Raw genomic sequence first — 12,577 nt, 5'->3', positions numbered from 1 at the left:
CAGAAGGGGTGAAAGAAGTATTGTGGCTAAGGGGTTTTCTAGATGATTTGGGGTTGAAGCAAGATTGCGTGAATCTGAGTTGTGATAGTCAAAGTGCAATTCATTTGGCTAAAAATCAGGTTCATCATGCTCGTACCAAGCATATTGATGTAAGATATCACTTCGTGCGCGATGTTATAGAGAAAGGTAACATTTCTTTTATAAAAGTACACACAGATAAAAACCCTGCTTATATGTTGACTAAAGTAGTGTCAGGAAACAAATTTCAACACTGTTTGGAATTGCTCAATATTGCTTCATGTTAGGCATTAAATGGAGAAATAGAGGAACTACGATTGGTTTGATCCTGAATAAGGGTACGTAGGCAGTCATTGTAAAAATGATGCAACTAGATATGAATACCACACTTTGATCGTCCAAAATTTGAGTAGATTTCAAATTGTTAACGAGGTGGAGAATTATGAGAATAAAAGAAAGGCTAAGAGCAAACTTAGGGAGTAAAATAAGGTTTGCAAGGAGTTTTAATAGAAAAGAACTTGTAGGGAGTTTTCATAGGAGAATTTTATTCTCATTCATTAAAATAAGAGGATTTTATTCTCATTCATTAAAATTATAGCATAAATGATACTATATATATTTCTGTAACAATGTAGTTGAAATATCATAAAAAATAAGAAAGAAAATTAATTCACATCCTATTTTCTCGTATTGGTTTTGTTATAGTTAATGCATTATTGTAGGTAGTGTTCAATTTCATATTATTTTGTATCTATTAGAAGTCTAAATTTCACTGTAAACTCAACATTTCTTTATCAGAGAAGGAAAAGTTGTGTATGTGGAAGACATAGCTGAGGGTCTTGAGAATGGACCTGCTGCACTGGTTGGCCTTTATAGTGGTCGCAATTTTGGAAAACAAGTGCTTCTTGTTTCTCGTGAATGAAAGCTTGTGCTTTTGGCATAGCATGTTTTTTTCATCATCGTTTTGTTCACTTATTACTTTTCTGTGGAATGTGTGGTTTAATTTTCGTTCTACATGGCCTGTGTAGTTAACGGGTACGTATGTTATTCCTATCCCTTAACATTTAATTTATATTAATTTCTAATAATGCTAGGGAATCAAGATGGTTCCAGTAAAAAACTAGCCAAATGTCTTTGGATGAATCTAAAATCTCTACGTAAATGGTATTTATGCTAGGTATTAAAATGTTTCTTTTATTTATAAATTGGATGGTTCTGAATTTGTTTTTTAATTTATCATGTTTTAGGCATTTGGAGAGAGAAGGAGAATGAAGAGACGGAAGCTAATTGAATCAATTTTCGTGATTCACATTGCAATGATACTGAAGTATCTCCTTCTAATTTGAACGTGGTGAAACATTTAATAACTAATATTTTAAATCATAAATAAATAAAACTAATTACTATATTTATAATTAATTAAGTTATTTTATTTTTGGCTGATTAAGTTGGTTCGATATACTTTTTCATTAATTTTATACTTTTACTTTCAACGTTTAAAATAAGTTTTAATATGTCTATTGACAGTTTAAAATTATCTCTAATGCAAAAATTTATAATAATTTTTGTCATTGATTTTTGGTTCATGTTTTAAAATTATCTTTGATTAAACCTTTATTAAAAGGAACACGTGATTATATATTATTTTCGGTCCCCCACATTAAGATAAACCCAAATAACATTGGGCAATAATTCCTCACCAAAAAATTGTGACCATAAAAATTCTTCAACCAAATCAAGAAGGACGAGAGGATAAAGAGAACGTGGATCAAAATTAGCAACGGCCAAAACTTGTTGTCTCTATAACTTCTTCTATGCCTTTTGATCTCTACGTACGTAAATTGTGATTGTAGCAAGTTTACGAGATTATGGCACAAGTGAGGAACAAGCAAGTGCTTCTGAAGAACTATGTCACTGGTTTCCCAAAGGAAAGTGACATGGAGATTGTGGAAGGTAGCATAACATTGAAGGTTCCAGAAGGTTCTAGTGATGTTGTGTTGCTCAAGAATCTCTACTTATCATGTGATCCGTACATGCGGCTCCTCATGTACAAGGATACTCCTGTGTCTTTGGGATTTCACTATTCTCCTGGCTCAGTAAGTTGTCATAATAACATTTTACTTTTTATTTATTTGAGTTTATTTTTTTCCCCTAAATTAAAGTTTTATGCAGTATTGATATACCGTCTCTGTTTAAATATAAGTATATAACAAAATTTTACTATAATTTACTACTTGCATATCAGAAATTAGTTACTCATATAAAAATATGAAATATAGTCACATGTGTATATTTATAAATAAAATACAAATTATAATTATAGCTACGCGTTTATGTTCATAAAGAATTTTTAACAACAATTCATGTTAAAAAAGATCATTTTAATATATTGATATAAAAAATATTTTTATACAATTTCTCAATTAAAATCATTTTTTAGAGTAAACAAATTATACATATCTTCTTTTTTTTGAGCATATTTGTATCTACAACTAAATAAATTTGTGTCTCTAGTATCTCTATATTTTGGTCTCAAAGATAATATGGCTCTGTTTGATTTTGAGAATAAGATAAGACAAGATAGTGAAAACAATATATAAAGGATAAAAATATAAAATTTTGTATTCTTATATTCTGTTTGGTGATAAATTAGAATAAATTATGAAAATTTAATTTATTCTCATTTTTTTCATTCAAAAAATTTGAGACAAAAAATATAATAATAAAAAATTAATAAAAAAATAAAAAAATAAAAAATAAGTTATTTTTTGTTAGTGTCTCCATGTTCTTCTTGTCAAGATAGACATAAAATATACTAATTCAGTATTTTTAGATACATTGTCTTTGTTCATATATTTCTTCTGTCAAATATAATTTTGTGTCCTTATGTCTCTGTCTCAATGTGCTATCTCGATAAACAAACACAACCATATATAAACACACAAATTTAAATGACAATATACGAACATAATTTGAATGACAATTCTTGAATGCAATTATTGACTGCTTAATTATTGACAGATTAAATGCATTCAATTTATCAGCCTACACATTCTTATCATCCTTCCGTGATGCATCCTCTTAAACACCTTAGTAATTGATGGTTTCCTATTCAACTCTAATTATGCCTACAATTTAAAATTGTAACATAAATTGTGTTTGTAATTGTTCATTATATTTCTAAAGCAAATAATAAATGGTTACATCACTTACCAAATTTTGCATTGATAGCATGTGAATTTTAATATTGTTGCAGCCATTGACGGCATTCGGTGTGAGTAAAGTGGTTGAATCTGGAGATCCAAAGTATAAGAAAGATGATTTAGTGTGGGGGGTTACTAAATGGGAGGAATACAGTTTGGTCCCTTCCGCTAAAATACTATTCAAGATTGACCACACTGATGTTCCACTTTCTTACTATACTGGAATTTTGGGTATGTGCTCATCAATCATTTAATAATTTTTGTAAAAACTCAAATGCAATTAACTTTACGTTAAGTCGATAGTTAAAAGTCGTTAAATAGTTTGACTGATTTGACTAAATTCTCATCTAGTGACTCTTAATTATAAATTTTCATATAGTGACTCTCAATTATAATAGATATTTTTCATGTTTTAATTAAAAACACTCTTAAATCTAACAGGTAAAACAAAAATTATATGATTTAAAATATTAAATACATTAAAAGAATTAATATACTTGCTCATTTCAAGCTTTGAAACCTTCCTCAAGCAAATCACAGCCTAATAATAAAACTGTGTTTTATAACAGAATAGTCAAATTTTTTATTAATACAAAAAATTATATTTTTATTTTCTATGATTTTATTTTTTATTATAAATATAAATATAGTTTAATTATATAATTTATGAAATTTAATTATAAATATAAATTAAATTTGATTATATTGTTTATAAAGTTTGATTATAAATGAAAATATATTATTCTATATTTCGATTTATAATTATCTTTAACCAATTAACTAAATAGTTGATTACCTGATTGGTGCTGATTTTTTGTGTCTGTATAACATGATTAAAACTTCTTAATCTATCATTAATAAAAGATGATATGTATCCATACTAAATTCACTTAATATCATTGAATTTGTTGTTTGAACACACAGGTATGCCGGGAATGACAGCTTATGGTGGTTTCTTTGAATTAGGGTGTCCTAAGAAAGGAGAGAAAGTGTTTGTTTCAGCTGCCTCTGGTGCAGTTGGTCAACTTGTTGGCCAATTTGCTAAGTTGACTGGATGCTATGTTGTTGGAAGCGCTGGAAGTCAAGAAAAGGTATTACCCTAATTATTATTTTTCGATTTAATTACTTTGGTTTCTATAGTTTTATCAAATTTTTAATTAGGTCCTTATATTTTTTTTTCTTTTCAATTAGGTCTTATATCATATCAGATTTTGTAATTAATAAAATATTATGTTAAACTATATAGAATATTCAGTCAAGTATTAGACATATTCGTTTTGCTTAACGGAATATTTCCTTAATTCCAGTGTTTTTATCACAGTAGGAACTTAATTACAAAATCTGATATGGTATAGAAACTCAATCGGAAAAAAAAAGTATAGAGACCTAATTGAAAATTCAGTAAAACTATAAGGATTGATAGAGTAATTAAACCTTATTTTTCAACACGTTAGAATAAAGCATCATGTGTGCCAAAAAAATTAAAGGTTTAATTACTCTATTAGTATTATTAGTCTCTATAATTTTACAAAATTTATAATTAGATATCTATATTTTTCTTTTAATTAGATCTTTACATAACTTTTAATTTTGTAATTAAATCTTTGCCAGTATAAAACATGTTAGAATTAACAGAATATTTTTTCACAAATTGAAAATATTCATAATTAAGAACCTAATTAGATCTTTGATCATATATTTTTTGTGATAAATATTTTATTAATTTTAATATTTTTTGACACGAAAAAGACTTAATTTCAAAGTTAAAAGCATTGTAAGGATTCAATTAAAAGAAAAAAAGTATAGGAATCTATTTACAAATTTGGTGAAACTATAGGACCAATAGAATAATTAAACCAAAATTATATTACATGATTTACTTTGTGTTAGATTTTCGTTAATTATTAAAGGTGTTTCACTAGATGTATATCTTTTTCTATTTGATTTGGATCTTGAATTAAATATATTTATGTAAAGATGTATTTGTTTTACAAAAATACTGAGTATACAACCAAAAAAAAACCCATAGAAAATTGTAATCTAAATCATTAGTAATACTTCTGTTTTTCTTAAATTATTTCAAAATAAGAGTGCTTCATTTTGACAAAGATAATTAGTCTTACTTTTTAGTTGAATGCATTTAATTTCTCCTACACACCTAGGTGGATATATTGAAGAATAAATTAGGATTTGACGAAGCCTTTAACTACAAAGAAGAATCAAATCTCGATGCTGCTTTAAAAAGGTTAGTACTTAAATACGATAAGGATGGTACGTGAACAGTAAAAAATTAGATTATAAATATGAATCTAGTTTGGAATGTTTGATTATATTTCAGATACTTCCCCGAAGGCATTGACATTTACTTTGAAAACGTGGGCGGTAAGACACTTGATGCTGTGCTCTTGAACATGAGATCTCATGGTCGCATACCGGTATGTGGAATGATTTCACAGTATAATCTCACTCAACCAGAAGGTGTAACGAATTTGGCAAATCTCATATATAAGGAGATTAAGATGCAAGGTTTTATTGTATCTCAATTCTATCCCCTTTATCCTAAATTCTTGGAGTTTATTCTGCCTCACATTAGAGAAGGGAAGATTGCATATGTGGAAGACATAGTTGAAGGTCTTGAGGGTGGCCCTGCAGCCTTAGTTAGCCTTTTCAGTGGTCAAAATCTCGGTAAAAAAATTGTGGCTATTGCCCCTGAATAATTTTCGTACTATGTTATGTGAGTGAATCAACAATTTCAGATATCTTTAGAAAAGAAAAATTGTTGTTACCAAAAACTAGAAAAAGATTAGTTAGTGGAGATGCGGGGGATCGAACCCCGTGCCTCTCGCATGCAAAGCGAGCGCTCTACCATTTGAGCTACATCCCCGTGTTGATGATTTGTAACATACGTTATATTTTATTTAAAAATAATTATTAGCTTTCTTTTTCACTTGATTTTATTTTATATATACTATATCGAAGTCAATACAATTTTTACCTAAGTATTAAATTAGGTCACGATGATGATTCTAATGCCCGAACATTAACAGGGAGACACTTATATATATATGTCACATATTAAATTATAAATTAACTTTTTGAAAATTTTTAATATGTTTATATTATGCACAGTATTTTACATAATTTTATTAATAATTGAAATACACATTAATTATAAACTCATTTTAATTATATCATACAAAAAATAAAATTGGACATATTAATACATAATTATATTTAGATGTATTTAGATATATTTTTATTTTTTAAAGACATAATTAGATATTAAAAATTCCACATATCGGACGAATCTCGAACAAATGTGGTGCATTATTTCATAGCTATGATCCAATCATTAATTCCGTTCGTCGACAGCTCATCGAAGGTAAGCAGTTACGTCTTTGTTTGATGACCATAAGTAGGATTGGAACTCTGTCAAAAAAAAAAAAAAAAGTAGGATTGGAACTTGAGTCTGAATCGAGTTATACCAAATTTAATTCACGAAAATTAAGTTTGGTTTCAATTTATTAACAATCGAATTTGTTTGTAAGTTCAATTTTGACTCAACAAAAATTTAAGAACGGTCTCAAATAATAGGAATATAATTTATAATTCTATATCAATAAATTATAATTTATATATATTAAAAAATATTAAAAAATAATAAATTTTATATATTATTTATTTATCAATTATAAATTTTTTATTTATATTTTATATTAAAATTATATATAAAAAATGACTATAAAATTTTAAATAATTAAAAATATTAATATATATGTAAAATTATATATTACTTTATATATATTAAATTATTAATACGCATATTTTATATGCATTTAATCTGTACTTTTAATATTATACATATAATTGAGTCCGTTCATGAGCTAATGAGCTAAGCTTATCCAAGCTCAAACTCGACTCATTTAATTTATTAACTCAATTTCAAACTCAAGCTTGGTTATTAACTCACAAGTTCAACTTATTAAACTATTAACAAATCGAGCTCGAGCTGATTCATGAGTTAGCTTGACTCACTTCCAGCCCTAACTATAAGGAATAGCATTAAATAAAGAAGAAAAAAAATCATATATAAAGCTTATGAGCTGTCGCATCATTAGTTAGATGGAAGTATTTAATTAATTAATTAAGTCAATCATCGTATTTTCGTATAAACAAATTAAACCAGTTTGTGCAGAGGCCGGCGGCCGCCAATGAAAAAATTATATATAAAACTCATTTTTTATATATTGTCATCAACTCATGACCATAACATAGAAATTGAATCCATTAGAGCTGCATATATTGAATTGAAATAGGGTGTGTTATTCATGTTGAAAAAATGGCAGAGAAAGATGTGAGAAACAAGCAGTTATTATTAAGGCACTATGTGTCTGGCTTCCCTAAAGAATCTGACATGTTTGTATCTTCAGATTCTACTATTAAACTGAAGCTTGGAGATGAATCTAAAGGGGTTGTTTTGGTCAAAAACCTTTTCTTGGCTGCTGATCCTCACCTTAGACCCTTGATGCAAAAAGATGATAAATTTAGTGTTTCGCAGTCCTTCACCCCTGGCTCAGTAAGTTTATGCTCATTTATTTATTTATTTATTTTATAATTTGTTCAGCTTCTGAGGAAATGAAAAGATATAATAAATGGTTTCAAAGAAAATTTTGCTGGTTCCATAATTTCAGTTTTGTCATTGATTGAATGCAACAAATTTGTGTTAACAAAAAATATTAAAAATGACTAACTTTCAAAAATTTTTCTTAAGAAAATTTATTTAATTAAGTTTAATTAAAAAAATTTACAGCCACTATATGGATTTGGAGTGGCCAAAGTTTTGGATTCAAAGCACCAAGATTTTCAAGAAGGTGACTATGTCTGGGGAGTAACTGGATGGGAAGAGTACTCAATCATATCATCACCTGAAAACTTGTTTAAAATCCATCACCACACTGATGTGCCTTTATCCTATTACACAGGGATCCTTGGTAAAAAAATCATACATCTTCTAATCTTTGATTTTTAGTTTAATTATTACTTAATCCAATTTTTTTATTTTAAATACATGTGACTAGGTATGCCTGGATTAACTGCTTATTCTGGATTCTTTGAGGTTTGTGGTCCAAAGAAGGGTGAATATGTGTTTGTCTCAGCAGCAGCAGGTGCAGTTGGTCAACTCGTGGGGCAGTTTGCAAAATTGATTGGTTGTTATGTTGTTGGAAGTGCTGGCAGCAAAGACAAGGTAATTTCATATTTGGATTATTTGGTTAAATAATTACCAATTTGTTGGTTGGTCTTTGTGAATATCAGAACTAATTTGACTAATCTAATTAGATAAATTTGTGTCTTACTTGACCAACTTAATGTTGATTATATTATCAGATTTTATTGAGAAACAAATATTATGTTGTGGTCTTGTGGAAAGGCTTTGATAACGCAAATTTAGCTTAAGCAGCTTGGGAATTATGATTATGATTATATATATTTCTCATCATTAATTATTCTCTTATTAATTACATGTGTGGTATGAAATTCATTGAACTAGGTTGATCTACTAAAGAGCAAATTTGGATTTGACGAAGCTTTCAATTATAAGGAAGAACATGACTTGGACGCTGCATTGAAAAGGTGTGTATTTATATATGTACATTAAAATGAGTTAAATCAGCTATTAAAATTAATTAATTATTAATATAAAAAATATATTAAATATAAAATATATATTAAAAGAAATTAAATAATATATATTTATAATAGCTAATTTTAATATACAATTGCTGATAATAACTATTTTGCTTTCTATTTACTTGTTACAATGAATAGATCTTTGATTGAACACTATTAGATTAAGTCATCATATAGTAGATTTTAGACATAATGAAATTAAAAGCATTAATCCAATAATACCTAATTCCTTACTTTTACATTTTATTGTTTTGCTGCATTTTATTAAGGTGGATATTGTGGCATTTATGGTTTTAATGGTTATGATACTTATATAATTTTAACAACACTTAAAAAAATAACTAAAAATTATTATTAAAATTAAAATAATATTTTTTATTATTTAATAACATTTTTTAATTTAAAAATGAAAATAAAAAGTATTATTGAAATATAAAAAAAAGTGTAACTTCAATAACAACATTTTGGTTCCTAATTAATAAATTAAATAACTTATATGTAGCATAATTTTTTTTTTTAAATGTATTTGTTTACTAGGTACTTTCCTCAAGGTATTGACATATATTTTGAGCTTGTTGGGGGCAAAATGCTAGATGCAGTTCTTATGAACATGAGAGTGCATGGTAGAATTGCAGTGTGTGGAATGATATCTCAATACACAAAGGAGGAACATGAAGGAATTAAAAACACAGCATGTCTTATTTATAAAAGGATTCGCATGCAAGGGTTCAATGTGGTTGACTATTATCCACTCTATCCCAAATTCTTGGAGTTCTTGCTGCCTCAAATCAGAAATGGTGAAATATCATGTGTGGAAGACATAGTTGGGGGCCTTGAGAATGGGGCTGCTGCCTTAGTTAGAGTTTTCAATGGCCACAACATTGGAAAGCAAGTGCTTTCACTTATGAATGATGAATAGTGCTTTTTTTTTTCTTTTTCTTTTTTCTTTTTGTTTATTCATGTTAGTTGAATAAAATAAATTATAAATTGAAGATATGGTGTAATTGGTGTCGAAGATTGTACACGATAGGTCTTATCAAGCATGATGAGTTTTTGTCGAAATGAGGTTATTGATAAGAGAAAGGTATTTAGTTTGATGAGGTTTGTCGAAGTGAAATAGAGCAGTTGGAACAGTGTTAGGATCGATGGTCAAGACAGTTGAAGACGTTTACACAATACATGTATCTGGCGAGAACAGTTATTTTGTAGATTTTGCATATGGAACACGTGATGAAATTTGATTGGTTGAAAAATTTATAAATATACAAGATTCATAAGAAACAGGTTGGAATTGCTCTTCAGAAAACACTCTCGCACACTCATATTCTTAGCGACTTTCTCAGTCTGCCAAGAGTTTTTTATTCTGTAGGATTCTTTCCATATTTTTACTTTTCATTTAAAATTCCTTGTATTTTTTCCTTTTTGCAATTTACTCTTCTATTGCAAAGTCTTTTTCTTTTCTTTAAAATTTTGCAGTCTTTGGATGCAAAGTCCTTCGATTACGTTGGAAGCGTTTTATTGCTTTCTTTAAATTTGAAGTCATTTATTTTGCTTTTTGTATTTTCAATATCAAGAAATTTAATCTTACTTTAAATTCCAAGTTTTTTTCCTTCTATATTTGTCTCAAAATAGAATCTTTGGTGCATGTTGAAATTTGGTACTTGTTCAAAAGAGGAGTAGGTTTTGCTCCCAAATCATTAGATATCGAACTAATCAAGATTTATTAAAATATGCATAACAAATTGGCATGCCCAATGGAATCTTTTACAAAGTGTGTCAAAAGATTCATTAGTTTTTGAGTAATAATTTAGGTTATGCAATTTCGAAGTGGCAAGGTCATAAATATGACTGATGAAGTTTTAAATAGCAATGTTGGGTCATCTACAAATAATAATGTTCCCATAATAGTTGCACAAATCTCTGTAGAATTAACAAACGCATATTTAGGCAATGGTTATGGGGATAATGTCATAGTTAATAATCATTTTGCGAAAAATACTAGGCGTAATCCACTTTCACGAATTTTTCAAATGTAGACGCAACCGTCAATAACTGTAGGTTGGCCTCCTTTTGACCTTTCTCCAGGTTATACTCCACCAATGAGTAGTTACGTGTCTCCAATTAGATTTGGTAGTGTACTAGGAGCAATTAACAATCAATCACATAATCTTGAGTTTGTTCGAGATTATCAGGTGGGATAACATCGAATAATTTTGGATCGAGGGCTGCATTTTGACAGTATGTTGATGGGAGTTATCATGATTTGGTCAATCTATTAACTCAATAAATGACTACTATTTTGAGTCCCATGATGGCTGATCATGAGAAAAAATTTGAGCGTTTGACTAAACAAGTTGAACGAATTGCTTGGATTGTCGATTATGATTAGGGTGATCATCGAAATTTAGGAGTGAATCCCGAAGACGCAGGGAATAATCTTAGACATATGAATGACAATATACATTTAAATGGGAATGTTCCTCATGTAGTTTGACGTGATCAAAATGTTGATGATATGTTGGATAGGATTCGTGTTAATCAGCAAGGAGAACGTTATCAAGTAACTAGAATTATCGAGGATATTCTTAATAGGATTGGTATTAATGTGAATTTTATTACTCGACCATATTTTATTTCTGCTACTGCCATACAAATGGCAGAAGTGCTAAAGAGTGTGAAAAACCCTAAAATAACATTTGGGATAAGTCTCAAAGTCGTTCCTAGCGTTTCAATTGTCCTAGTTAAGTCACTAACATTTAAAAATTGACTCAATGTTGTGCTGCCGTTAGGAATCCGTTAACAGAATTGACAATGGGACAAAATTGAAATGATTTTGAAACGTTAGAGACTTAAATAAGACGAAAAATACATAAAAATAAATTTTATTTTAATTTTATCTTTCAATAATATTAATTTTTTACTGCACATAATATTTAATTATTTTTTATTATATCTAAATAAATTACACTTAGTCACATTACTTTCATTTTAAATAAATTTATTTTTGAGTATATACCCATTTTGGTCCTCAAAGAATTTCAAACGGGACACTTTAGTCTCTAACTAAAATTAATTACTCGATTGGTCCCTAACAATTAATTCTGTCAGTCACTTAGGTCCTTTATTCCGTTAACTCTAACGGAGGATAAAATAGTCCCTGACAACTCTGACAGGGGACAAAATGGTCTCTGACAACTCTAACAAGGGACAAAATGATCCCTGACCCCTTTATTCGAAAACAACACTGTTCTTCCCCAATTTTTATCATATTTCGCATAACCCTAACATTCATACTCTCCTTCTTCACCTTCACAGTCTTCTTTTCCATCTTTTCCTTCCTCCTCTTTAGCTCCAAGATTAAGCTATAGTATAATTGTCACACGTATCGCACCTACCTCAACATGTCATGGACCACACATTTCCTAAATCTCTACACTTCACCCACCAAAAGCATCCAATTCCATGTCTTCAATAACATCACCTCCAACCCCGACACGTCCACGACATCCTCAAGACCAAGTTCCACAACTACTCCAAGGGCACGCCTTTCTCCACTCTCCGGCAAGCAATATAGATTGTTGGACATTAGGACATCATGAGAAGATTCTCCTTCGATATCATATGCAAATTCTCATTTGAAATAGACACCGAGTGCTTCATTCCTTCTT

General features: G+C 28.9%; 2 protein-coding genes and 1 non-coding gene across 3 annotated transcripts; 2 read left to right on the top strand and 1 right to left on the bottom strand.

Moving 5' to 3' along the window:
- Positions 1-855: 855 nt before the first annotated feature.
- On the top strand, positions 856-6,168 carry LOC112777292 (2-alkenal reductase (NADP(+)-dependent)). Its single transcript, XM_025821631.3, has 6 exons — positions 856-1,053; positions 1,266-2,114; positions 3,275-3,452; positions 4,146-4,312; positions 5,384-5,466; positions 5,560-6,168. Exons 2-6 carry the CDS (start codon positions 1,887-1,889, stop codon positions 5,936-5,938), a joined length of 1,035 nt encoding a protein of 344 aa, XP_025677416.1. The 5' UTR covers positions 856-1,053; positions 1,266-1,886; the 3' UTR covers positions 5,939-6,168.
- TRNAA-UGC (transfer RNA alanine (anticodon UGC)) lies at positions 6,033-6,105 on the bottom strand. Its single transcript has one exon. It is a non-coding gene; the product is annotated as a tRNA-Ala (tRNA).
- Positions 6,169-7,381: 1,213 nt separating the features above from the next.
- On the top strand, positions 7,382-10,190 carry LOC112779354 (2-alkenal reductase (NADP(+)-dependent)). Its single transcript, XM_025823595.3, has 5 exons — positions 7,382-7,797; positions 8,032-8,212; positions 8,300-8,466; positions 8,770-8,852; positions 9,447-10,190. Exons 1-5 carry the CDS (start codon positions 7,561-7,563, stop codon positions 9,826-9,828), a joined length of 1,050 nt encoding a protein of 349 aa, XP_025679380.1. The 5' UTR covers positions 7,382-7,560; the 3' UTR covers positions 9,829-10,190.
- The last annotated feature ends 2,387 nt before the right edge of the window (positions 10,191-12,577 follow it).

The sequence above is a fragment of the Arachis hypogaea genome, chromosome 19, assembly GCF_003086295.3.
Source record: "Arachis hypogaea cultivar Tifrunner chromosome 19, arahy.Tifrunner.gnm2.J5K5, whole genome shotgun sequence".
NCBI classification, from domain to species: Eukaryota; Viridiplantae; Streptophyta; class Magnoliopsida; order Fabales; family Fabaceae; genus Arachis; species Arachis hypogaea.
The sequence above is the reverse complement of the archived record's forward strand: the minus strand, read 5'-3'. Positions and strand labels throughout refer to the sequence as shown.

What these genes read in the sequence shown, in the direction of transcription:
- LOC112779354 (XM_025823595.3), top strand. Translation starts at nt 7,561, where the DNA reads ATGGCAGAGAAAGATGTGAGAAACAAGCAGTTATTATTAAGGCACTAT. An exon ending in AGTCCTTCACCCCTGGCTCA is followed by an intron (nt 7,798 to 8,031) that starts GTAAGTTTATGC and finishes AAAAATTTACAG; the next exon opens with CCACTATATGGATTTGGAGT. An exon ending in CTATTACACAGGGATCCTTG is followed by an intron (nt 8,213 to 8,299) that starts GTAAAAAAATCA and finishes ACATGTGACTAG; the next exon opens with GTATGCCTGGATTAACTGCT.
- LOC112777292 (XM_025821631.3), top strand. Translation starts at nt 1,887, where the DNA reads ATGGCACAAGTGAGGAACAAGCAAGTGCTTCTGAAGAACTATGTCACT. An exon ending in TTCACTATTCTCCTGGCTCA is followed by an intron (nt 2,115 to 3,274) that starts GTAAGTTGTCAT and finishes ATATTGTTGCAG; the next exon opens with CCATTGACGGCATTCGGTGT. An exon ending in TTACTATACTGGAATTTTGG is followed by an intron (nt 3,453 to 4,145) that starts GTATGTGCTCAT and finishes TTGAACACACAG; the next exon opens with GTATGCCGGGAATGACAGCT.